Source organism: Bidens hawaiensis, unplaced genomic scaffold, assembly GCF_021521415.1.
Source record: "Bidens hawaiensis isolate Kalapana, Puna unplaced genomic scaffold, B.hawaiensis_p1.1 tig00026342_1, whole genome shotgun sequence".
Taxonomy (NCBI): domain Eukaryota; kingdom Viridiplantae; phylum Streptophyta; class Magnoliopsida; order Asterales; family Asteraceae; genus Bidens; species Bidens hawaiensis.
The window spans coordinates 26,545-51,134 of record NW_027505068.1 but is presented as its reverse complement, the minus strand read 5'-3'; the positions used below and the strand labels follow the sequence as shown (position 1 = coordinate 51,134).

Here is a 24,590-nt window from a genome sequence, read left to right as displayed (position 1 = left end):
TTTGTATTTGTTTTGGTTAAGTGTAGTAATGATGTTTAAAAAGTAAAATTATCTGGGATCTTTATTTTCACTTTATGTTGTGAAAGATATAACAAAACATGAATAATAATATCAGATTCAAACATACCATTTGTCCTATTTAAAAGCAATGTTATAAAAGTAGGTTTATAAGGCTGAATACTCCCCGAGTACTTCCTACAAGGTATGTCGTAAACGTGAGTTTCTATAACTCCGTATAGTTACTAAAAGTCAATCAAAGGTGATTGAGCTGATTTTGACTTATTAATATAAAACATAATTCGTATTTTTGTAATATTAAAGAACATATATCATTTTTTTCATTAATGATTAGTAATTTTTAGAATAATTTATTACTTAAAAATGTGTTTCTCTTTTTTATATTGATATTCACATATTTTGTTATAAATATTATTAAATTAATGATATTTGACATATATATAGTATCCAAAAATCAAATTTTATTATATTTACCATGTACGAGTACTCTATGAGTACTCCCGAGTACACCCAATTCCCTACTCGGCCGTCTAGGATCCGCATAACGACTTTTGCAACCTTGTTTAAAAGGTATGTTTAATGAGAGTATGAGAAAATTCTTAAGAAATAAATTACCAAACTAATTAATCTATACAAAGGGTACTTATGTTAGAACATCTCATATAAAATTTTAAGAAATAAACCACTGGTGGATTAGACCCCGTGACATTGAACCCTTCTCGAACTTTTCAAGGGGTTTAGCCAACAAAAACAAGATTTTATACAGTGATATGGAATGCATTTTTTATTGTTAATTCTTAAATGGGAGAGTTAACGTATACAAAATTAAAGGAAATTAAACTATAGATAAGAATGAAACAACTGATGAATGACACATAAGTCGTTTAAGTCTTCATTCTTCATTAGCATTTCTTGAACATAGTCGTTTGTTGTATCAACACTTCTAGATTAGTATATTGCGAGTGCAATCTTTTACTCATTATTTTAAGTGAAGAAGAACTGATTTTGATGATAAGTTGTTTTTTGGTCTTTGGCACGTCAACACTTTTCAGGTTCCAACAATCTCCCTTGAAATAACCATTTATTTAAAGTGAGGTATCTTCTTCATCTCTTTTAAAAGGAAGGTCTAGCAAGTCCTTTTGTTCTCCAAGTAATTCATAGAATATCATTGAAGAGAGTTATGGCCTCCTCTGGGATAAAGCTCTAAATTGAACATTTGCTTCTGATTAAAAAGAGATAAAATGTGATATTAGTAAACTACAAATAACTAGACTTTTTACAGTTTTAAACTAGAGTTATTATGTTATAAAAATAATTTAGTGTAATAATAATTACTCTAGTTCAAAAATTATAGTGTAATAATAATTATTATGGTGTTAACATAATAACTCTGGTTTCAAACCCATGTAAACTATATGTGTGATGGCAAGACAAAAAAATTTAGCAAAAAAAATGACATGTACCTTTATAATAAGTGGGGCTGTCTGATAACAAATTAGAGAGATAAACATGTGAAGGTATTGTGTTCATACCCAACACAAAATGCCTAAAGTATAAGACGTACTCTCCTGTTGTTAATTGAAAAGCAGATATATCTCCACCAATTATGTGATTCCATGACTTGTAATAACCCAATGCGTCGTCTTCTCGTTTTATGCTTCCTTCATCATACACAAAACCAATCCCGCATTGCCTTGTTGTTTGTCCACGATCCTCTGTGACAATAATTGTAATCTCGTCACCGACTTCCATCTCATTCGCCCCAAACATCCAATGGCTTAAAAAAATTAGCCGCGCTCCGAATACAGACACTATTTCAATACAATGCTTGTATATCCATGTGTGGTTCTTCGTTTTATTAATAACTTTGATCACTGGCAACACGAAGAACGATTTATCTGGCAATCGAAATGTCCCATCAGGAGATTGCAACGTCTGCATGTAACCGAAGTTTAAGCCTCTTAGCTTCTTGGAAGATGATGGGATGGTAAATGATATTGATGTCCCGATAAATCTACGCCTAATCCAATCCGGTAACCCTTTCCCCTCATAAAATGTGCTGAATATTCCAAATTCATAATACATCTGCAAGAATATACAAATTTAATCAATGTAACTTATAAAATGTTCACACAAAAACATAGAGTTAACTAGCTAGAGGAAATTAACCTGAGTTTGAGAATTATAACTTTTGATGCAACTTTCTCTGATAAATTCCATATCACTCCAATCCAAACTACGTAATACATTTTCGTCAACATCGGCTAGAGGTTGGATTTTGACAATGCCTTGGATTTCAATTGAGGAACTTGCTGAAAAGCCTAAATCTACTAATAACTGAAGTTGCGACATTTCAGGATCGAATACAACTTTCTGTAACGAAGGTTGATAACGTTGTGAGGCGTTACTATAAGAATTGTGTGACAAAACCCTTAGCGTACGAGGAGGACATTCGATTGTTTTTAGCCTTTTACAGTCGAACATACTAAGTGTCTCAAGCCTAGGAAGTGTTCTCAAACAACTAGGCATTGAAACTATGGGAATACCATCTAAATATAAATCCTTCAACATTGATAGGGTACTAAAGTCTGTGGGAAAGGATTCGGTGGACAACTTAGTACCTTTAAGTGACAAACGTAGTAACGAGCATGGTAAAGAAATTGCCACCGACTTCAACTCTCTAGGTATAGCCACCACAAGTGCAGAGGAAGATGCTTGTGAGTTTATGCCCATCTCCATCACCTCTATTCGCGATTCAACAAAGTTACAACCGTCTACTACTAGTGTCTCAACGTTCTTTAGCTTTCCTAAGGATCTTGGGAGCTTTTTAAGATTGTGGCAATAACTTGTGTCCATGAAAATAAGTTTACCGCATTCTTCAATCGATTCGCAAATATCAAGCAAACTTATGCATTTTCTAACTATTAACCTCTCAAGTACAGGGACATGGAAAAAACCGGTGACACTTGCAAGTTGTTCACAGAAACTCAGATCAAGAATCTTCGATGATCTAAGCAACCTTTTATCTTGTGAGTAAGATCCTACCAACTATTGAAATAGAGATGAGTTAGGAAAAATAACAATACCAAAAAAAAAAGAAAAAAAAAGTGGATGTTTTTACTTTCATACCTTTGGTATACTCACTAATTGTGGGTTACTATTAAACACGCCAAATGATTCAATATTGCTATATGACATGTCGAGAACAACCAAATTTTCCATCGGTAAGTCTGCGGGTATGGACTTTAAAGAGAATCCATGCATACACAACCATCTTAGTTCCTCTGGAAAGTTGTCATTGGACCCGGTCATTTGCACATAGTTGAGTTGTAGTAGCAATAGATTTTCCATCTTACTCAATGCATCTATTTTCAGCTCAAATGATCCACGTAGCTTGTCTTTCTCAAGCATTCTCGTGTCAAGTGTAAGTCCTATAGTTTTATCTGTCCCCTATGAAATAAAAAGGATAGGAAAAATGAATTGAATAGTGTAAACAAATATAAAAGACTTAAGTTCTATTTAGTCTTTGTTTACCATGTGGGAATTTAATAAATCATTAGTTTGTGTTATTTTGTAGGCAAGAAAAGACAAATTAAAGAATAAAATGTTCTATTTCATTATGTCTCTCATTCTTACATATCAAATAGTACCTTAGAACATGCATATATCTTACCTTGTTTTGTTTCAATACTTTGTGTGACTCCTCATTACTCCATAATCGACTATGCTTCCATGGTTTCTTAGGAGATTCACGACATATTAAATCTCTTCCCATCTCTTGAATCAACGAATGCAACGTTAATTCATTATTCGATTGGATATTAAGAAGACATCTCTCAATCAGATTGGTAAGCCCGGAACTTACAGACATACCACATGCATTTAATATAGTCTCAGTTAAATCTTTATCTTTTCCAACAAAGAAACAAGCAAGATGCTTAAACAATTCCTTATCATTTTCGTTTTGCAAAGAGTCGAAGCTCATCTTCAAAACCTTGTTTATGCGAGAATCGGTTTCTTTCTTTAACCCTTGTATGCATTCTTTCCAATACGCTACATCTCGCTTATATAAAGACCTGCCTAAAACTTCAAGAGCCAACGGATACCCTTCACAATACTTCACTAGATTTTTCGAGACGTCTTCATAGCCTTCCTTGATATGATCCTTACACTTAAACGCGTGATGACATAAAAGCTCTAATGATGAAACCTCACTTAAGCCTTTAAGCAAGATCATCGTGTGCTTGGGTTGAACTTGAGGGTTAAATAGTGCACAACTCTCTGTTAACGACGAGTCCTTGGTTGTTATGATGATCTTGCTTCCAAGATGAAAAGCTTTATCTCCAAGTAAGGCATCCAACTGCTCTAGACAATTAACATCGTCGAGAACTAGTAACACCTTCTTATGAGCAAGGGCATTCTCAATCTTGGACGTGTATACAGAAATATCATTAACTTTGGACCGCCTTTTTTCCGAAATGTCTTCAGCGAGTTGCTTTTTAAACTCAAATAATCCACTAAATCGTTCAGAATGATTTCTACTAATGCCTTCAATGAAGCTGCTTTTGGCAAATTTTCTAGAGTGTAGTTGGAACACATGTTTAGCCAAAGATGTCTTTCCAATCCCACCCATGCCCACGATTGTGAGAACATCGGCTACATAACAGGATCCATCGGTTAACCATGAAGTAATGAATTTAATGTCATGCTTCATCCCAATAAGGAGTGGCGGAGTAGTACTAACTAAAGCTACACCTAATCTACGATGCAGTTCCGTAACAATTTCTTCGATAAGCTCCGTTTCTTTCCTGAAAATTGGTATTTGACAAAGATTGAAGAAGTGGTTAAGGATGGTTCTGAGTACAAGGTATACACACGGATACTTGTAGGGAGTTAATGAAGTTTCCTAAGTCTTACTCCGAGTACCTAAAACAATCAGGAGTACCTATTTAAGGCGCAAGTACTTACATGGTCTCGAGTCATCCTGAAGTTTTGAGGGCGTGCCTTATGTACTCGTGAACACAAGTGTTCACGAGTAATTCGCCTATGTGTTATAGTAGATCTTCAATTTATTATTTGCTTGCTTTTGTTTGGTCAAACATTATGATCCTGACACCGATATTAAGAAAAAAATTATAGGAAATTACTTCGGTTGTGCCCTCGTCTTGGTTTTAAAAAGTGAGAAGTACCCAAAAGTGACAAGGTCTTAAAATCGAAGAGTGAAGCACACCGATTCTTGTATGTGAGTCGCAAGGCGTAAGGTTTTTGTATAGTTATTTTAAAAATATCTCATAGACTTTAAGCATCCTCTACCTAATATTAAGCTATAAATAAGCTTTACATAGGATTTAGCATATAAATTACCTACATGTACAACCTAAAAGGCATGTGGTACAACATTATGGAAGCATAGCGTGTACAAAAAGGCGAAGGCGTTCCATGCAGTATATCATGTGTGTGAGCTCGATTTGGTGTCAGTGGAAGGCGAGAAAGGAAATTGTGTTTAAGAACATGCCAACTACAATGGATGGTATTGTAGGAAACATAAAAGCTTTAAGTTATTTGCAGGCGAAAAATAGATCAAAAATGTTAAAGAGTGTCATGGGATGATTGGAGTAGGTTTGTGGTGAGAGTAACCATCATCCTTTGTTTCTATCTTTTTTTTGCGAGGTGTGATCACACGAGTAGGCTGACCAACAACAGTTGGAGTGGGTTAGCCAACAACTTTGGTTTGTTAACGAACGATTCTTGCATGTGTTATATTGAAAATTGCGATTATGGATGTAATGTATCGTTTTCAAAGCATGAAAACCGGTATTGAACAACTGTAAAATGTATTTTTTACTTACCGTCCCTTTGCGCCTTTCCCTTTTAGATCAACAACTTCTCCTAGTGAAGTCTTCCATACCTCCATCTTCTCAGCCCATTGACGTTTTTTCTCGTCATTTATTTCAGCATCCATCTTCTGGACATGTTTTTCCATTGCATCACCGAAGCTGCCTTGTAGTTTCCTCACGTCGGTGGGCTCAATATAATAGAAGATGGGAATAAAGATTTGGTTGAAGTTCCTACGCTGCTCAAGGATTAAAACGAGCTCATCGAGGCACCATGTGGAAGAAGCATAATTCTTAGACAACACGATGATAGACGAATAAGATGATTTAATAGCACTCTCCAGTTCTGGTTTTAACTTTTGTCCAGTTTCAATCTCCTCCTCGTCTAAAAACGTGGTAAGACCGATATCCATTAGAGCATTGTAGAGGTGATCCGTGAAGCTATTACGAGTGTCAACACCTCTAAAGCTTAAAAAGACATCATATCTATAACCATGATCATGAGTTGATGACGAAGATGCGGATATTGGTAGAAGCTCAGTGAGAACAACCATTATGGATTATAGAAAGTTATGAATGATTTGAGAAGAGATTGATGAGATAGATTGAGTTTAATATGTGTATATATCAGCGTAACGAATCCGGCAAATTGTCTTTTGTTTGGTAGTTTTAGTAAATTAAGTACTCACCTGGTTGTCTTTTATGATTCATTACATTTTGTTAACATTTTGTCTTGTATGATTCAATACATTTTGTTAACATTTCTTATTTACTGTCATTGGTTTCCACGTCAAGCGGACGGCCATGCTTAATTCTCATTAAATTCCAAATAGCGTGACACACAGTCAAAAGTTCAATCCTTGCATAATGTATCATTTAACTGTTGAAAAAAAAGTACGGACATGCATAGACATGTTTACTTTCTTTGTCTTGACCGATTTAAATACTCATTTAAGTGTACAAATCGAGTTACGTTTTATTTTTAAGAGAACAAATGACCAAAATATAAATAAAAATAAAAGCAGTTCATAAAAAAAAGTCAAAACTTACCCAAAATTCATCTATAGAAAAAAATATATAATTTTTGAAAAGTATATGAAAGTCGACACTGAATATTTAGAAAGAGAACTATAAGAAAAGAATATAAGAACTCGCATCAAAACTAACCGAAGTCACCATTTAAAATGGAAGCACACAAGGCATTCACTATTCAAACTTCAGTTTCTGACTTGCAGCCCGGATAGGCGAATCAACCACAGAAACAAGACTTTGGTTGCAGGGGTCAACATCAACATAAAATACCAAAATGAAATAGTTCATAATTTGTGACCAGACCTTCTAACATTACACTTACACCTAATAATAATAATAATCATGTTTAGTACTCCCCAGAAACCCTTGCAACCTCAGCCTGCAAATACAGAATGTAGCAGGTATGAGAAGCAGAAAAGACACGTCACTGAAAATATTGAAAAGGAAAAAGTAACAGAATTTCAATGATTGATTCTCGAATAATGAGTTCTAAAAGACATGAAGCACTCCGAAGCAGTTAGCTCCTACTAGTGTCACATACGCGAGTCGTTTGGTACTAAAAAAACTACTAGAGTAATCATACATTACAATTTCTACATTGTGTATACTTGATCTTAACGAATACTTATAAATTATATATGCAAGTGACCAGAAAACAGGCTCTAATCATCATCATAGCCAAGATTGGATTCAATACATGATTAAACAGAAAAAATAATTTGATATAAATGCTGATTAAACAGACAAATATAATTCAATAAAAGTGCTGATTAAACAGAAAATATAAATCAATTAGTGCTGATCAAACAGAAATCTAGAAAAGTTGAATATAAGTGCTGATTTAACATAAAACATAGGATGTGTTAAACAGGGAAGTAATGAACAGGAGTTAACAGTGGTTAAAATCAAAACAGCAATCCTAGATTGATACTAGTGGCTATAATGAAACATATATCAATATATCTGATATGCTAACAGTCATTAAAACAGCAATTGCAGACTAATAGTATATTATTAATCCAACAGAAAAACACAAATCATATACATCCTATAATACTAATCAATCAGGCAACATCAAATTAACCAGTGAGAGTGATTATAAGCTAATGCAGACAAGGAAACTTCTAACTAAACATCAAATCCTAGTCCAACAGACAAAATAATAAGAATGGTAAATCTTTTTAGTTGCTTGTTTCTTAGGGGGTGTTTGGGATTTCTTATTTTTGCCTCCTTTTAACTTATAACTTATTGAAACGCTAAAAATGTGTTTGGAACTGCTTAATGTGTGAGTGGAAAAGTTCCAAAAGTCACAAGGTTGTAACTTATGACTTATGAATAAGTCATAAGGAGGTAAAAATAAGGAATCCCAAACAACCCCTTAACAGACAAAATCCAGTGGTCACTTGTTTCTAATAATCTAATCAACAAATTCAGCAGCTGAATAATTCTGATTATAGTTTTTAATCCATCTTTACTGCACAACTTAAACAAACTCTCGTTGTTTCCACTAATATGAACTACAGATCATTTAACCACATGCTTCTTGTTTCAAGTTACATGTAAAAGACAGAATATAATAGAACAAAAGACATACCTCGAACACATTTTTCAGATGATCAAGCTCTTTGTCCAAATCATTGATAGCCAGATTATAGGCCTGCATTGGAGAAGACTGGCTCGTTGTATGGACCTGTCAAAGTAACGCCCATTAAAGCTTACCCGAACAAGACAAAGTTATACAGTGTATCAAATGCATTAAGAGAAATGACTAGAGCAGATATATGAGAAGATATGATAATAAGATATGATACCGTTCCAAGGTGTTGGAGTATTTATAGCCGAAGGTAGGTGTCCAAGCAGGTACAGCCAACTGTATAATATTCCTTTTCTACCAACTGTGGGCTACGCATGTGCCATGCTGGTGGTTGGTGGGTAGGCAGCGGCTGATAGTGACCAGGCCGGCTGTATACTATTCCTTTTCCACCAACTGCAGGCTATGTACGTGCCACGACAGGGGTTGGTGAGTAGGCAGCGGCTGATAGTGACATTAAGTACTAGAGCGTGCTCCTCGTCGTACTGTTGTCAGTGAGCTGTCGCTGCTTTGGTCAGATCTTTTGTCCATACCTTGGCAGGTACAGTACATAAGATCCTCCAGTAGCGTACGGACTGGCTCATTTGGGCGGGAGTATTCCCGGCTTTGGGCGGGAGTATTCCCGGCTTGCTCATTCCTTCTTCAGGTGACATCACTGAATTATTTGAGAGTTAGTGCCTTGTACGTGTAGCCTTGCTGTTAGTGCGGGTAGCCTTCCCTGATGGCTAGTATCCGCAGCTGCGGGAACAGGCGGAGTACGTCACCATTGGGAGGCTTTTCCTGCGGGAACAACTTGCGTACTGCGCGTAAGGACGTCATCTCTCTAAGCATGGTGAGTCCTGCGGATCCAGTTGGTCTTTGCGCAGACGTCCCTCTTTAAGGTGAGTCTTGCGGGTTCAACTGCGCAGACGTCTCTCTTCGAGGTGAGTCTTGCGGGTTCAACTACAGACGTCCCTCTTCGAGGTGAGTCTAGCGGGTCCAACTGGGCTCTGCTGGGACCTACCTCTTCAAGTCCCCCAGTCCAATGTTCTTCTCATGAATTGTTAATAAGTGAGGTGAACTTTTGGACTTAAGCAAGGGGTTTTGAAAAGGGTTTAGTTTTAAGGTTCTCCGCGGGGATTCTTCCCGCGGGTTTCCTAATGTCACGTGCAGAATTTCCCACTGTTCTGCTTGATCTTTGGGTATAATGCGGGTAGGTGTGTAACCTCCTCGCAAGTCGGGAGCGTTGAGTTTCACTTGTGTAGATTCTCAACGGGGTTTTGGTAGTTTTAAACATAGTGATCAATTATGTTAAACAACCAATTCCATCTTGGAGCTTCCAACAATCTAGTTCTCAACGTTCCCGCTATGCGGGGATGTTATTTCCTTTCCGCAAGCACGGCCCAGAAGATCCTTCTTGGTTTCAATTCCCTGCGAGTGCTAAGTATGTGAAGGGTTTCGACTTGACACTGTACCCGCACTCGTCTTATAGTTACTTTACTTCCAAGGTATTCTTGGCTTCAATTCCCTGCAGGTGCTAAGTATGTGAAGGGTTTTGCCTTGACACTGTACCCGCACCTGTCTTATAGTTACTTGGTTGCCAAGGTATTCTTGGCTTCAATTCCCTGCGGGTGCTAAGTATGTGAAGGGTTTTTCCTTGACACTGTACCCGCACCTGTCTTACGGTTACTTGGTTACCAAGGTAAGGGGGTATAGTCCCGCTTACTTTTGAATCTTTTTGAATCTTTTTGAAATTCGAAGAGTTGGTGAAAGGATAAGAACAGTCCAAACTGTTGAAGGGACGGTTGCGTCGTCCGACGGTTTCTTCTGACAGTTTCAGGACGTGCAGGAAGTTATGGCGACGTGACAATATATGGTCATTCCAGACGCTTTTTCAGGCGCGTGGGCGCGAGTTTTCGGGCGCGTGGCCGTGAAGTTTACGGCGCGCGTCCTGTCGACAGCTTGCTTTTTCCACGTGTCATAGTTTCATTGCACCAGCGTTTTCCTCTCTCTTCCGCATTAAATTCATCGCATTCATTGCGATGAGTATATAAAGGGAGGAGAGGATGCATCTCAACTCACAGTTTCACTTCCTTCTTCTTCTAAGCGATTTCCGGCGAATACTCTAACTTTTGTCGAGCATTCTCCTGAAATCGTTCCTTCTTTACATCTAAAACATGTCTTCCGTTCACGATCCTGAAGTTATTGCTGAAGAATCCGACGTGTATTCCGAGAACCCGACGTCCACTTCTGATAAGGACGATAAGAGTACTGCTGGCGAGTGCCAGTGTGCTCTTCCCGTCGACCTTTATCAGTACATCGTCAGGAAGTTCATGCTTGAGCCTTTCGAGCCTGAGTTTCCTGAGCCTCACCAGACGGTGTACGATGCCCCCAAGGGCAAAATAGGGGTATATGCTGCATTCTTCGTCTATGGGAATCTCAGGTTCCCATTGACGAAGTTTGTATACCGTGTTTTGGAGAGACACGGTGTGCACCTGACGGAGGTACACCCAATGGCGATCGCCAAGATCCGCCATTTTGAATGGGTGTGCCTTATTCTGGGCGCGGAGCCCCATGTCGACCGCCTGATGACCTTCTACTCCTGGAGGTGCATCAAGGCTGGTACACCTTGGTCACTCGGATCAAGGGTTTGAAGATCTGTGCTACCGAGCGCAGTCTTCGGTCTTGGAAGCGGGAGTTCTTCTATATCTCTGTCCGTGTCGTCCCTATTGCGATAGCATTCAAGAACGGGAGAGCACTCCCCAACCTTCACGCCTCCAACTACCAGGAGGCGGAATGGTTCGCCAAGATCTCACGGATCCAGACTCCGGTTTACCGCTTTGCGGAGTCTGGGATGGTGATGCTCGGTATGAGCCGGGTGTGGAAGGATGCTGGGCAGAGGCGCCACAGACTCTCATCGTCCTCGAATACGGTTTGAACTCTATCCCTTACGGTATGCTTCATATTATTAGCTAATTTAGGGTTTTTGTTCTAACCGTTCCTTTCTTTTTATTTTCAGAGGGAAACAACTTGCAGTCTCTTCTGCAGCCGCGGGAGAGCGGTGGTCCCGCTCGGATGGGTACTCGTGCTCTTGATGAGAACGAGTTGCCCATCCTTGAGCAAACGGCGGATCGGTTTGTGGAGGTCTACCCGCCGGGCCACGAGATTCTGAGCGCCACGCGGCCAGGTAAGGGATTATTTAACCCTCGCCCTCTCAATGCTCAAACCTCTGCTGGAATTCCTCTAATTTTGTCATCTTCTGATGAGGAATCCGCAGATGGACCTTTCTTCGCGAGGAAGAAGAAGGCTGCTGGCGGGAAGGGCAAGGCGAAGGTTGCCTCCACCGCCTATCAGGAGAACCGGTCTGACTCGGAGACCGAGAGCGAGGAGGCGGCGGGAAACCCTGGTGGTGGTGAGACCACTGTTCCGGAGGTTGAGACAGCTGTCACCTCCGGGCAGCCCAGTGCGACGACAGTGACCGGCGTGAAGAGGCCGGCTCCATCGGGTTCGTCCCCGCCTATGAGAATCAAACATATTCACCCTAATACATACGTATATACGACAACACACATATGCATACAGATACATGTTTCTTTTGGTTTTAAATTATATTTTGTATTTTCTCATCATCCATTATGAATGTGATTTTGTGTGTATCATTCATGGACAAAATTTTAATAAACATAAAACAACACAAAACATCTAATACACATATAAATCCACGTACACTTACACTTACACTCACACTCACACAAACTTACACAACCATCGTTTTCATCTTTTCAACTTTCCATTTTCTTCAAAAAATAAGTTTCATCTCTAATTAAAACAAAAACCCACTTGACTTTTGGTGAACAACTCAAGAACATGGCTCTGATCATCCATGCAAACATAGAAAAGAAGTAAAATTAGTGATCCATACCTAGTAGGCACTTGAAAGATGAGAGGATTTGAGCGATCCTTAGTGAAATCTCCACAACAAGCTTCATTGAACATTAATTCTTCAAATGGGGAATGATTTGCATTTGGATTCTTAACTATAGTAAGCAAAAGTGAGATGACGGAAATGGGTGGTGGTGCTCAAGGCTTGGAGAAGGAGAAAAAGAGGAGTTGGAGTGTGTGATTAGATGTGTTTTGCATATATTGTATGTTTATGGAACCAAGAAGAAGACATGTCTCTCAAGATCTTGTTGGGATGTGGGGGTGGGGCATTTTGGCTGTAAATTAGAGATTGGGATGGTAAAATAAAATCAAGCCCGATGGAATAACTAAAAGTCAAAACATTTAGCACGAGTATACTCGAAGTCTGACGGTAATGGTCGAGTACAGTACAGTGACTGATTTTGAAAGAAAAAAAAAAGTCAAAGGTTCTTGTAAATTTTTTCCTTATCGCTATGTTTCTGGCTATATGCTCGAGTCGGTGATTTAATTCGGGTCTTGTCAAAGAAATAAACAATAATAACTCTAAATATTCAAATTTTCGTACGCATAAAAAACCATAAAAAAACGTACATGGATGAATTACAACTCAGCCCATCGACCTCGAGATCTTTAAATTCATCACACCCAGAGGAGTGGGGTGGTGGAGACTGACGATTGGAGGGTGGAGGCTGGGCGCTTGGCCGGCGGCTGAGCCGGAACGGAAGGGGGCAGACCGTTGAAGACTCGGAGTTCGGACCGTGCGTTGGTGTTTTTATTTGAGTTTTAGGTTTAGATAAAAAAAAAGTTTTTTATTCAATTAAATTGGAGGTTTTACTTAAGTTTTAGGTTTAGAAAAAAAAACATAAAAAATTAAATTTTCATTTCTCCCCAGAACTTACTATTTCACATTTAGTGAAACGATATATGTTTTATGCAAGTTTAGCATATCTATTTTTAATTTCATTCTCATAACTTATCACCGAACATTTGAACTTAAATTTTAGGGATAGAAAAACCGAGGGAACTAAAAATGTTTTGCGAAAAATCTGGGGGACTGGCTTAAAAAAATCTGATGGGGCCGGCTCAATATGTAAATGTAAAAAATTTGGCCAAAAATCTCGAAATCTATACCACTAACAGAAAAACAGTCGGGGCTGGGGCCACCACGGGCCCTCACTATTGTCCACCCATGTTTGGGTATGAGATTAGTTTTTAACTTTTAAACAAGTTTGGGACGGGTATTGGATTAAGCGATACCGGCCGGTTACCCAAAAACATACCCGATGATATTTTTTCTTTTATTTTTAAATTAGGATATATAATACTGAACCTCCTTTCAAGACATACATGAGCACATAACCAAGAAACTCTAGAACATCAGCAATTTTAGATCTTAAAATTGTACGTGTCAGCACCACATTTAATTTGATTTTCTAACCTTTTCTCTCTCGATATTTTAGAAAACTAATATAATTTTCTATGTCATTCCCCTTAATATTTTAAACATCCATAACTTTTTCATACGTTATTATTTAAAAAAAAAGAACTGCATCATAATAACAAACGTTTTTGTTTACGGTGTTTTTGAACTTGGTAAAAACATCGTTGTTTAGTGTATTTAAATTTGACGTGGATAATTTTTACATTTTTCGTGCCTAAAATGTGTGTAAGATTCTTGGAAACCATTTGGGATCGAACAACATTATCAGTGTTATCTCACATTGCGGGGTACAAATAACGGTGATATATTAGGGGGGGGGGGGGGGAAGAAAAGAAGAAAAGGGACTGTCAAACTAATTTTGTACGTATCTGTTAGTAACCATTATATAAAGGAGCAAAATTTGTTTGTAACAGAAATTCAAACTAATCACAACAACCAATTCATCACCACCGCATATACTACCACCGCATACCACCGTAATCAATCATAATGTCGTCGAAGTGGGTGAGATTGAGGAGCAAAATCCAAGAAGTTATTAAGAAGAAGAAGATAGAAATTGATTCAAACTCCAAGAAACCCATGGAAGAAGAAGCTGCTGCGTTAACCATCGATTCAAACCCCCCAGAAAACAAGAACCCAACTTCTGATCCCCCAAAAGTTCCAAACCCAGTTGTTGATGATGAATGTGTAACCCCTGAAACTTCAACCACTACTCCTGAACCCCCCAAGCCCCGGTTGTTGATGATAATTCCACCACTGAAACCCCCAAACCCGAGAACCGGACTGATTCTGAAACTCATTCCACGACTGAAACCCCCAAAACTGAGACCCCAACTGATCCTGAAGCTCCTCACATTGTTGATCCCAAGAAGGAGGTAAACGGGTTTGAAGAGACAGAGCGCGCTTTTTGGAAGGAAGCGGGTAAAGCCGGCTTCTGGCTAGTGGTTGATGCTGCGAAGAAGCATGGTCCACCTGCTATCCAGTGGATCTAGGAGCATGGCGGAGCCGCCATGAAGAGGCTTGCTGAATTGTTGAAAGAGGTTGATGGCGAATGAAGCAATTGTTTGTGTTTGGAAGTGGATGTGTAATCGTGTAATCTTCAATATAGTTAGCACGATGTGTAATCTTGGATGTGGATGAATTCTTTAATAAACGATGATTCGATTGTAGAGTTTCTTTCATTTGCATGGATATCTTTGTGATAAGATTAACTGTTTTGACTGTCGGGTCAACTTTATGAATTTCAAGACTCAAATTTGATATGAATTTCTTGAAGTTTATAAAAAAATTACCACTTAGATTGATCTTATTTAAAAAATCTGTGAATGGAAACATGTTAATGTCAATTTTGAAATACAATCCATATTAATTTGGCATTTAAACATGATCAGTTTTGACTTTAAAAGTCAACATTTAAGATACAAAGAGCCAAGAATTGGTGATAACTGGATACCTGATGTGTAACGGTTAAAACAACCCAAAAGTTAATAATTGTCAAAACGGTTAAAAGAAGAGCTAAAGAAGGCTAATTTGGAGAAAAGCGAAATGAATTCCGAGTATGAAAAGTTAACCACAATATGCAGATCACAAAGACAACAACTACAGGGGATTAAACAAAGCTCTTGCTTCTAGCACAACACCTGGAATCCAACCACAGGTAGTCATATATAAATATTGTAACGGGTCGGTTTGGTTAGGTTTATGGTTCATATCTAACGGGTCAAATGTAAAATGGGCACAGGGATTGGTCAACAAGAGTTGTTCAAGCCCGGATCAGAACTCATGGCAGGCGTTTCCTGAAGATTTCAAGGCGGAGGTGGCCCTGCCTCCTGGATGGGCTGCATTTTAGTTAGTATCGGATTTGTTATCGTAATTGCTTTTGGTTGTTGCGTTTTGAGTTGTGACGCGTATGGTTGATAACCTTTTAGGTTGATTACTGGTTTTATTGGCTGATGTGAGTTGAAATTAAGAACAAAATTTCCACAAATAGTTTTACACGGGCTGCATATTATAATCGATCGAAGAACAAAATTTTCATAGAGCACTAATTATGATACGGAGTTAGCAGACTCATATATAGACTCATTCAATAATATATTAATTTTCTTATGAAGAATATTCTTTTATTTTGTACTTTAGCTCCACATTTGATTCATAGATTGTGTATTGCAGAAACATAAAGTTACAATATAAGACCAACTTACAGGAATTGAAGTCTTTCTTTAAACTCATATTTTCAAGGTATCAACGAACGGAACTCCGTCATCACTGAGTTTATCGCGGTCATAGAAGCTTTGCATATAACCATCATACGTAAACGATTTGTATAGAGCCACCGAGTCTGAGTTTATCAGCTGTTCATCCGGCTTGACTTCAAACTCTTTACCAGGATAACAAAATGTCACCACTGAAAACCTATCTTTCTTATTATTTACCAATGCTCTATGATAAGGAGCTTTATATATCCCATTACTCACAACCTACCAATTTATATAAAATTTAACTTAAAAGTTAAAACATAACATTCTAAGTGAAAGTAAAGTATAATGTTACTACCTCCATTATGATGCCAATGTTTACGACGACGCCATTGGTCATAGGCTGAACAAACACCCATTGATCTTCTTTCAAAACTTGCAAGCCTGGGATGCAACCACAATCAGTCAAGAGTGAGATCGCTGATATATCTGCATGAGATGATATACCGATAACTTTTTTAGGCCCGGGACAAGGCGGGTAGCAGTTCATCCTCACATCATAGCTTCCGACTTCAAAAGATTCACGGAAACGGTTTGCATCGAGTCCTAAAGCCATTGCTATGAACCCGATTATTGAAACCGCGATGTTCTTCATGTGATTCGAGTATGTATCTAATTCTTCCCTGATTTAAAACAACCCAAAAGTTAATAATTGTCAAAAACGACATAAAAGGTGACTGGTTGAGCTTTAAGATAGAATACTGTTACCGATATAACTGAATTGTAACCGGGATATTTGACATAACCAAACCCAATAAAAACCGACATTTGATTTTATGTTTTTTTAAAAACCGATTTTTTGGTTATGTTTCGGTTTTGCTATTAACAAAACTAAAAAAAAAAAACTGAATCGAACAACCAAAAAGACTAGTTTAAACCGAACGGACATGAACGGAGCATGTTCGTGTTCCTTGCTTAACTTTAACCGAACTAACAATCGAGCACGAACAATTAAATGAACGGGGTTTCTTTGTTCATGTTCGTTCGTTAAGAAAACGAACATGTTTGTGTTCATTCGTTAAACAATGTGTTGAGACTTGAGACTAAAAAGTTGTTAAAATTAAACTAAGTTGTAATGGGCCAAAGAAAATTAAATGAATACATTAACGAACGTAAACGGATGAGCTTAAACAAACTTTAACTAACGAACAGAAGAAAAAAGTTTCCGTGTTCGTTCGTTTGATAAACAAACATAAACAAACTTCTTGCCAAAGTTTCACAAATTGTTCACTAAACATTCGGTTCATTTACAGCCCTAAAAAGACTCAAAAAAACCCGATTTTTAGTAATAATAACTGGTGTAGCCCCAAAATTTTTAGTTCCAAACGCGTAATAAGCAATCAATCATTAATTAACATAAAATAGGCCCAAGATATCAGGTCCAAATTCATTATTTTGAGTATTTTTTTTTTTGGCCGAAAACTTTTATACCCTTTAGCCACTAAAAAATAGGCCCAAATGGTAAAACCAAACCCACTGTGAAAACCAAAAAACCAAATTTACAGTTTTTGGTTTGACTCCTAAACCGACCGAAACTAACCCATGCACGCCCCTAGTTACCTGAAATGATGAGGCCAAAACTTCAACTTTCGGGCATGAGTCGGAATAGCCTTGAGGAAGATCATATCACACCATTCCAGCTTTTGATCCTCAGAGATCACAAATGCTTGACCATAGCCTTCTAGACTTCCAGGTTGTTGAGCATAGACCTTCTTCTCCTCAGAGGACAAATCGAAGAACTCTTGAATTTTGCTGTGCATACTTTTTACAGACTCATCACAAACTTCATGACCTATTAACTGCAAGCAAGAGATTATCACATTATCACATCATAGTTCAAATTCATGTAGTAGCTTACGATAAAAGAAATTATTAGTAAACGTGCTTAAGTTATGTTAAGAATCGTTTGATCGAGCACATTAAGGGTGTGCATGGTTGGTTCAGTTAGGGCTGTAAGCGAGCAGAGTCGAGTCGAGCCAGATTGTGCTCGAGCTCGAGCTCGAACTTAATCGAGCTGGCTCGAGCTCGGCTCGTTTTCTTATCGAGCTGAAAAATCGAGCTCGAGCTCGGCTCTTTTAATTTACTTCTCGCGTGACAAGTTTTAGGTGCACCAACTTTGTGTTGTTTGGAGTTAGGATTCAGAGAGTTGTACGAAAGACTCTTACAAATAAAAGGTTATGGGTTAATGGTTACACACGTTTTAAAGGATGATAAATAAAGACTGTCGTTTAATAAATATATACATATGTAATATAGAACGGAGGGTGAGGGTCTCTCGGGATACAGCCCATCTGTCCTTTAGGATAGTGCTTTGGCATCACACCCTCCCCAGACCCTGTCACAAGCAATGCTATTTGACGGGATTTTACTAGGCATGATTGATTGATATATAATACAATAAAACCGTTATCCATTCACACTCACTTTTATTTATTTCAGACAAGTTTTTTCTCCTTATATTTATCAACATGTCTGGCTTTGAAGCTTTCGTACATTATTTATTGTTTGAATTTGAAAGTGATATGACATTATATACTAAAACTAGGTTATTACCCCGTATTATTTGAAATAGTAATAAGACTAATGATAATAATTAAAAAAAATAATGGTGGATAGAGGTGGTGTGGTTGTGGACGGTGGAGGGAGGTGGTGATGGTGGAGAAGGCGATGTCGGTGGTGACGTGTGGTGGAGGTAGGCGGTAGATAACGAATGTAACGAACTTACTAGAAAATTTCATGGTAACGATTTCATAACGATTTCGTGACGATTATATAACGATAAAATTACAAGTGTTACACAATGTTCAAAGTCCTCTTACATTTGGCTATTTTCAGAAATTAAAATTATTATTATTATTAATAGTTGGTACGTACAAAACTATTAATTGTCCCAAACTAGCTAGCTAGATGTTTCTAGTGTCACCAACAGATTATGAAAACAATACGTAAATTAGACTAGATATTAAATACTAAACCAAAGATATATGCAGCCTAATTATATTATTCGAAAACCTTTACAACTATGGTAGCAACCTTAGCGTAGCCGGTTACGTGGACTCCCCCAGCTTGTTCTTCATTCACAACTTTCGTTTCCTCTTCACGGTCAACGGTTACGGTGTGATCGTCTTTTTGTTTCACAGTCTTGTAATCAACAGTTGAGTGACCCCGGTTAACATCATTCTTCACTTGTTCTTGCGCCGAAGGAACTAGAGTTTCTAACTCGGAGGCTGTAAAACCTTTAAAACAAGCTCTTACCTCACGAGTCACTATGATCTCTCGTTTATGAGTCAACTTCTGATGAGTATTGGCAGGTGCAGTACCACGTCCCTCAAACATCCTCTTTAATGCTGTCATCTGAAACAAACGACAGACACACGAAGACAAATCAAGATCAAAATAAGTTTTTCAAGTTAGTTAATTAGCAAATTAAGGGATATATCACTTACTGTTGCGGATGGTCGACGGATTAGCCGAGTGACCATCGGGAGGATCGCCATTGATAACTTATTGTAACCCTAAAATTTGACAATCTAAAAAACTCGATCGTGTGCTTCAATTTACCAAACTTGATGAATCAATTAAAAAAACAAATAGTGACTTCCTTGTATATAAAGCAACCTAACTTGTATTCTATTACGAAAAGGTAACATAATAATAATAATAATATATAGGGTTTAGAAGAAGAGATAAGTTTATATCTCTGTGGATTTCTTATAATATAATTACACTTATCACTAGAATTTCTTAAACATATATTGTACTTATAATATTATATTATATTCCATAAATCGTTTAGAAAGTAATAAGGACTCTACCATTAACTAGATATGTTTCATCAATTATAATTTTATAAATTTCATATATAATGTATAACACAAGGCTTGGATAAATATAATATTATATATTTATTAATAAAAAATTGAGTTAACTACATGATTAGGGTGATGATAATGGAAGCTGGTAAAGAGGCTGGGTTTCGATACCCATGCAGATATACCACCGTCACCTTGCGGGTACCCACAGGTACGTGGAGAACGGGTAAGCAAGTGGGTAGTGGTAGTTGGGCGGGTAGTTGTGGGTTGTGTGTGTAAAGGTCAAAATTATGGGGTATGGGTTGTGTGGGTAGTTTGAGTGAGTGATGACACTAGTGTGGGTAGTTTGTGTATGTAGTTTGTGAAGGTAGTTTGAAGGGTATGAGGTGTCATTATCTGATTATGTGTGAGTGTGAGTATGTATACCACACATCTAACCATTGCCACCACCCTTAGTAGTACCGTGATTTACAAAGAGTAACAGGTTTGCAGTCTAATAGTTTCATATAATATGTTTGGGACTTAAGGTTTAATTTTTATAACACCATTAGGGTTTAAGCCTTAACGGCGTTAACTTTTTACAGCAAAATCCTTCACGTGCCTATCACATGAAGGTATTTTAATAAGTCTCCAAATTTGTGTTAAATATAGATAGAAGACCAGATGCGACCATCTCCCCATCTTACCCAAATACAAACTGATTTGCACATTTTTTCACCGATCTTTCAAAGTATAGCTTTATTTTTGTGGGTTTTTAAGCGATCAAAGTGCGGATTCTTCGTGAACCTTGTTTTCAAGAATCTGTACTTTGATCGCTGAAAAAAAACCCACAAAATAAAGCTATACTTTGAGATACCGGTGAAAAAATTTGCGGAAACAAGTTGAAAGTGCAGATCGATTTGGGGATGACGATCCCATGTGATCTTCTGTTTATATTTAACATAAATTTAGGAGAGTTAGTAAATATAACCTCACATAATAGGTAGTGAGGGGTTTTGTTGTTAAAAATGAAACAAATCACATGATAATTAGTACGGATATATATTTTCAAGAATTAAAAAGAAAACTAGAACCGAATTTTAGTCATTTGCGCTCACGGCGAAATTTTTTTTTCCTGCCCGTGGAGGTGGCGAGGTGAAGGTCTAAAAAGGATTTCCAGAAGGAAGAGTGCACCCTCTAGGAGACCTTTTATTAAACTTGGCATGCTACTAACGCAACCTGTTTCTTCCTCTAAGGGGTATAGTGGTGTGAGTGGGTGTAACACCCCGACCAAAGGCGGATTATACATCGGGGCGCCACATATTGTTTCATTACTCGTGACACTATTGGGTGTCAATATTTAATAAATACATTCATTCGCGCACGCGCAAAGTAAACACAAGATAACATAAATCAACATATTATAAGGCAAAATATTAGAACAACAAATAACTTGTCTTGATACATTTTAATCTAGGTCCAAAATAAAGAAAACTTCCTATGTGTCCACAAGCTCCAAAACAGCTACTGCAAACCTGAACATGTGTTAAAATAAACGTCAAACACTTGCGTGTTGGTGAGAAATCAAGTTTAATACATTACATAGATAACAATAAATCTGCGCGCAATACGTGTATGTCTAGTGTTTAACAAGGGTGCAATCAGATTGTGATCAAGCCTAATTAGATCATAGCTCATAGTTCAATCCGTGCTCCCAATTGAGCACAAAAACGAGAAAACATCTGTGCAAGTGTAAACAAAGAAAACCGTAAACGATAGGTCTCCCGTGTTCATCTAATGGATCCATGAAAACTTCGGAATAGGCCGAACAAAGCGGTTAATGATACACACATACAAATAAACAGCCAAGTAAACGTCCTCAACACATGGGATACTGCGCGACTAAAGTTCATAAACAAGTTTAAGACTCAAGTTTGTACGAACACATGAACATCCCAAAACATTAAAAATAAAAAGGGATTAGGTACGAGATTACTCACATGATAAACGATGCGGTGTAAGATAAAGCAAGAACTAACTTTAAACAAGCACAAGTTAACCTATAATTAAAGATTATTGTTTTAACGATTTGTTTTAAGTCTTGATTATAAGTTAGCATAATTAATAAGTAAATTATTATATATAATATATATATATATTACCGGAAAAGCAGGGCAGAACAGGGAGGAAGACGGAGGCAGAGAGGAAGACGGCAGAGAGAGCAAGGGGCAAGAGAACAGGAGAGATTAAGTGTTTTGTGTGTGTAGTGTTATGAAAATATTACTATTATTTATAGAGAAACCCTAGGAGACATAATCCCTAGAAAAGGGGAAAGGATCTTTAACAGGATCAAGCAAAAGATATCAAAAAGCATAAGAATCCAAAAGCAAAAGATATGGAAAGATATGGCAGCTGCAGAGGCAAGATAAAGCTGACAGGGAATCAGTAAAAAGCATGGGCGGGTCAGATAAAGGTACTGGTCAAGCATGGCAAAAGCAGATCTCAAAAGATAATGTCAGTCACTTTATCTGCCAACCAATGGGGTTGGTGCGCATGCTGCGCCGAAAGTAACTTTTCAGACATAAAGCAGATTAGGTCAACAGCTCAAAAGATAAGACAACACAAAAGCAAACGGCTAGATTCAACAGAAGAAAACTCAAAGGGTTCAGCGCGAGAAGGCTCGAGCGCGAAGGCAGACACAGAAGGTCAAGAGAGCGCGAGCGCGAAGGCAGACAGAAACAACCTTAACGCGTCGCGGAAAGAACTACATTTCTAAGCGCGCCGCGGGAAGAATCACATTTCTTAGCGCGCCGCGGGAGGAACTATAATTCCTAGCGCGCCGCGGGAAGAACTATAATTCTTCGCGCGTCGAGGGATGAACTACGATTCTTAGCGCGCTGCGAGAAGAACTACAATCCTTAGCGCGTCGCGGGAAGAACTACCGTTCTTAGCGCGCTGCGAGAAGAACTACAATTCTTAGCGCGCTGCGAGAAGAGTTCGTCTCGCGTATCGCTGAAACAGGTGGTCTTCACGCAGGATTCCTTGTAAGGGGTCTGGCGCGTGGAGCTGCGCAGACAACCTTAGGCGGGAAGGAACAAAGGACAAGCAAAGAGTTAGAAGAAAAAGAGGGAAACAAGGCGTAAGGGCGGGACGGCGACAAGAGGGAAAAGAAGGCGGAAAGAGAGAAGGAGAGGGACGGGACGGCGGAAAGAAAGAGAGAGAAAGAGGCGGGAAGGAAAATATATTATTATTATTAAAAATAAAGTATAAGTATAAATAAATATTAAATCATAAAAGAAAGAGATCGGATCAGAGAAACGGGTACCTGGGTCGGGTCGGATCAGGGCAGATGTCACAGTGGGGGCTCTAACGTGGGCGTGAGCCATTCACTCAATCACGAACACCACACCACTTTCAAGCTATTGGGGGCGCTAGGTCTTAAATGAGTGGCTAGCGAGAGTGAGCAACCATATTTAGTGTTTATATAAGCTATTAGGGGGGCTAACGGCTAAGACCACACACCACCTTCAAGCTATTGGGGGCTCTAGTGAGTAACAAAATTGACCATGTCCAGTAAGCGTCACATGACGTGATATTAGAGGCTAATGTGAGGGTGGCTAGAGCCCCACACGCCTTGGTCTCAGCAACCAAAGCAGTAAGTGGATAAAACGACATACCTTTACCATGTATTGAGTTTGAAAACTGCAAAATTATACCTCCCATTTCCACCATACTGCAAGACTTGTGCAAAACCTTGATTTTAAAAGCAAGAATATTTCGTTTTGGACCTTCGTTTTGGGCATAAAACTTATTTATAAAGTCGTCCAATTATCATCCTTAAATGTATATCTTTCCAGATTTTTCATGTAAAAATAGTTGTTTTTCTAGTAAATTATCATCCTTAAATGTATATCTTTCCAGATTTTTTAAATCTCACGTAAACACATTTTCACATATCCGAAATCACCGTTTCTGCAAAAACCATTTTTACATACCTGAAATCACCGTTTCCGCAAAACCGGCTGATTTTATGATCACCAACAATTACCATTATCAACTTTTTTGTGATTTTGCAAGCTAGACAAAGATTCTCAATCATTACCCACTTTTTAAAATATTCATCGTATAGTACATACATATATTCGACCTACATACATACATGTACACACGCATCTATGTAGAAGTTCTATTTAACATTTCATCTTCATCCAAGTATGTTAATAACATTTTTTGTGTGTCCATAACATTAACTGAAGAGGTAGGTCCCAGCAGAGCCCAGTTGGACCCGCAAGACTCACCTCGAAGAGGGACGTCTGCGCAGTTGAACCCGCAAGACTCACCTCGAAGAGAGACGTCTGCGCAGTTGAACCCGCAAGACTCACCTTAAAGAGGGACGTCTGCGCAAAGACCAACTGGATCCGCAGGACCCACCATGCTCATAGAGATGACGTCCTTACGCGCAGTACGCAAGCTGTTCCCGCAGGAAAAGCCTCCCAATGGTGACGTACTCCGCCTGTTCCGGCAGCTGCGGATACTAGCCATCAGGGAAGGCTACCCGCACTAACAGCAAGGCTACACGCACAAGGCACTAACTCTCAAATAATTCAGTGATGTCACCTGAAGAAGGAATGAGCAAGCCGGGAATACTCCCGCCCAAAGCCGGGAATACTCCCGCCCAAATGAGCCAGTCCGTACGCTACTGGAGGATCTTTTGTACTGTACCTG

The 24,590-nt window shown here is 38.4% G+C and overlaps 2 protein-coding genes and 1 long non-coding RNA gene across 3 annotated transcripts; all 3 read right to left on the bottom strand.

The window, feature by feature from the left end:
• Window positions 1-1,458: 1,458 nt before the first annotated feature.
• Window positions 1,459-6,453, bottom strand: LOC143610450 (disease resistance protein RML1B-like). The gene is made up of 5 exons (XM_077084933.1): window positions 5,868-6,453; window positions 3,692-4,826; window positions 3,148-3,468; window positions 2,188-3,066; window positions 1,459-2,103 (listed from the first exon to the last, which is right to left on the bottom strand). The coding sequence occupies exons 1-5, from the start codon at window positions 6,404-6,406 to the stop codon at window positions 1,459-1,461; spliced, it is 3,519 nt and encodes a 1,172-aa protein (XP_076941048.1). The 5' UTR covers window positions 6,407-6,453.
• Window positions 6,454-6,933: 480 nt separating this feature from the next.
• LOC143610437 (uncharacterized) lies at window positions 6,934-8,569 on the bottom strand. Its single transcript, XR_013149587.1, has 2 exons — window positions 8,479-8,569; window positions 6,934-7,263 (listed from the first exon to the last, which is right to left on the bottom strand). It is a non-coding gene; the product is annotated as an uncharacterized LOC143610437 (long non-coding RNA).
• Window positions 8,570-15,929: 7,360 nt separating this feature from the next.
• On the bottom strand, window positions 15,930-19,571 carry LOC143610444 (protein LATERAL BRANCHING OXIDOREDUCTASE 1-like). The gene is made up of 5 exons (XM_077084926.1): window positions 19,521-19,571; window positions 19,087-19,428; window positions 17,635-17,903; window positions 16,373-16,697; window positions 15,930-16,296 (listed from the first exon to the last, which is right to left on the bottom strand). Exons 1-5 carry the CDS (start codon window positions 19,569-19,571, stop codon window positions 16,045-16,047), a joined length of 1,239 nt encoding a protein of 412 aa, XP_076941041.1. The 3' UTR covers window positions 15,930-16,044.
• Between the last annotated feature and the right edge of the window lie 5,019 nt (window positions 19,572-24,590).

Coding starts and splice junctions, on each gene's coding strand:
- LOC143610450 (XM_077084933.1), bottom strand. CDS start 6,406: ATGGTTGTTCTCACTGAGCTTCTACCAATATCCGCATCTTCGTCATCA. Junction 3,469..3,691: donor AAGTATTGAAACAAAACAAG/GTAAGATATATG, acceptor TTTATTTCATAG/GGGACAGATAAAACTATAGG. Junction 3,067..3,147: donor AATTAGTGAGTATACCAAAG/GTATGAAAGTAA, acceptor CTATTTCAATAG/TTGGTAGGATCTTACTCACA.
- LOC143610444 (XM_077084926.1), bottom strand. CDS start 19,571: ATGGCGATCCTCCCGATGGTCACTCGGCTAATCCGTCGACCATCCGCA. Junction 19,429..19,520: donor TCCGTCGACCATCCGCAACA/GTAAGTGATATA, acceptor CGTTTGTTTCAG/ATGACAGCATTAAAGAGGAT. Junction 16,297..16,372: donor ACATTGGCATCATAATGGAG/GTAGTAACATTA, acceptor ATAAATTGGTAG/GTTGTGAGTAATGGGATATA.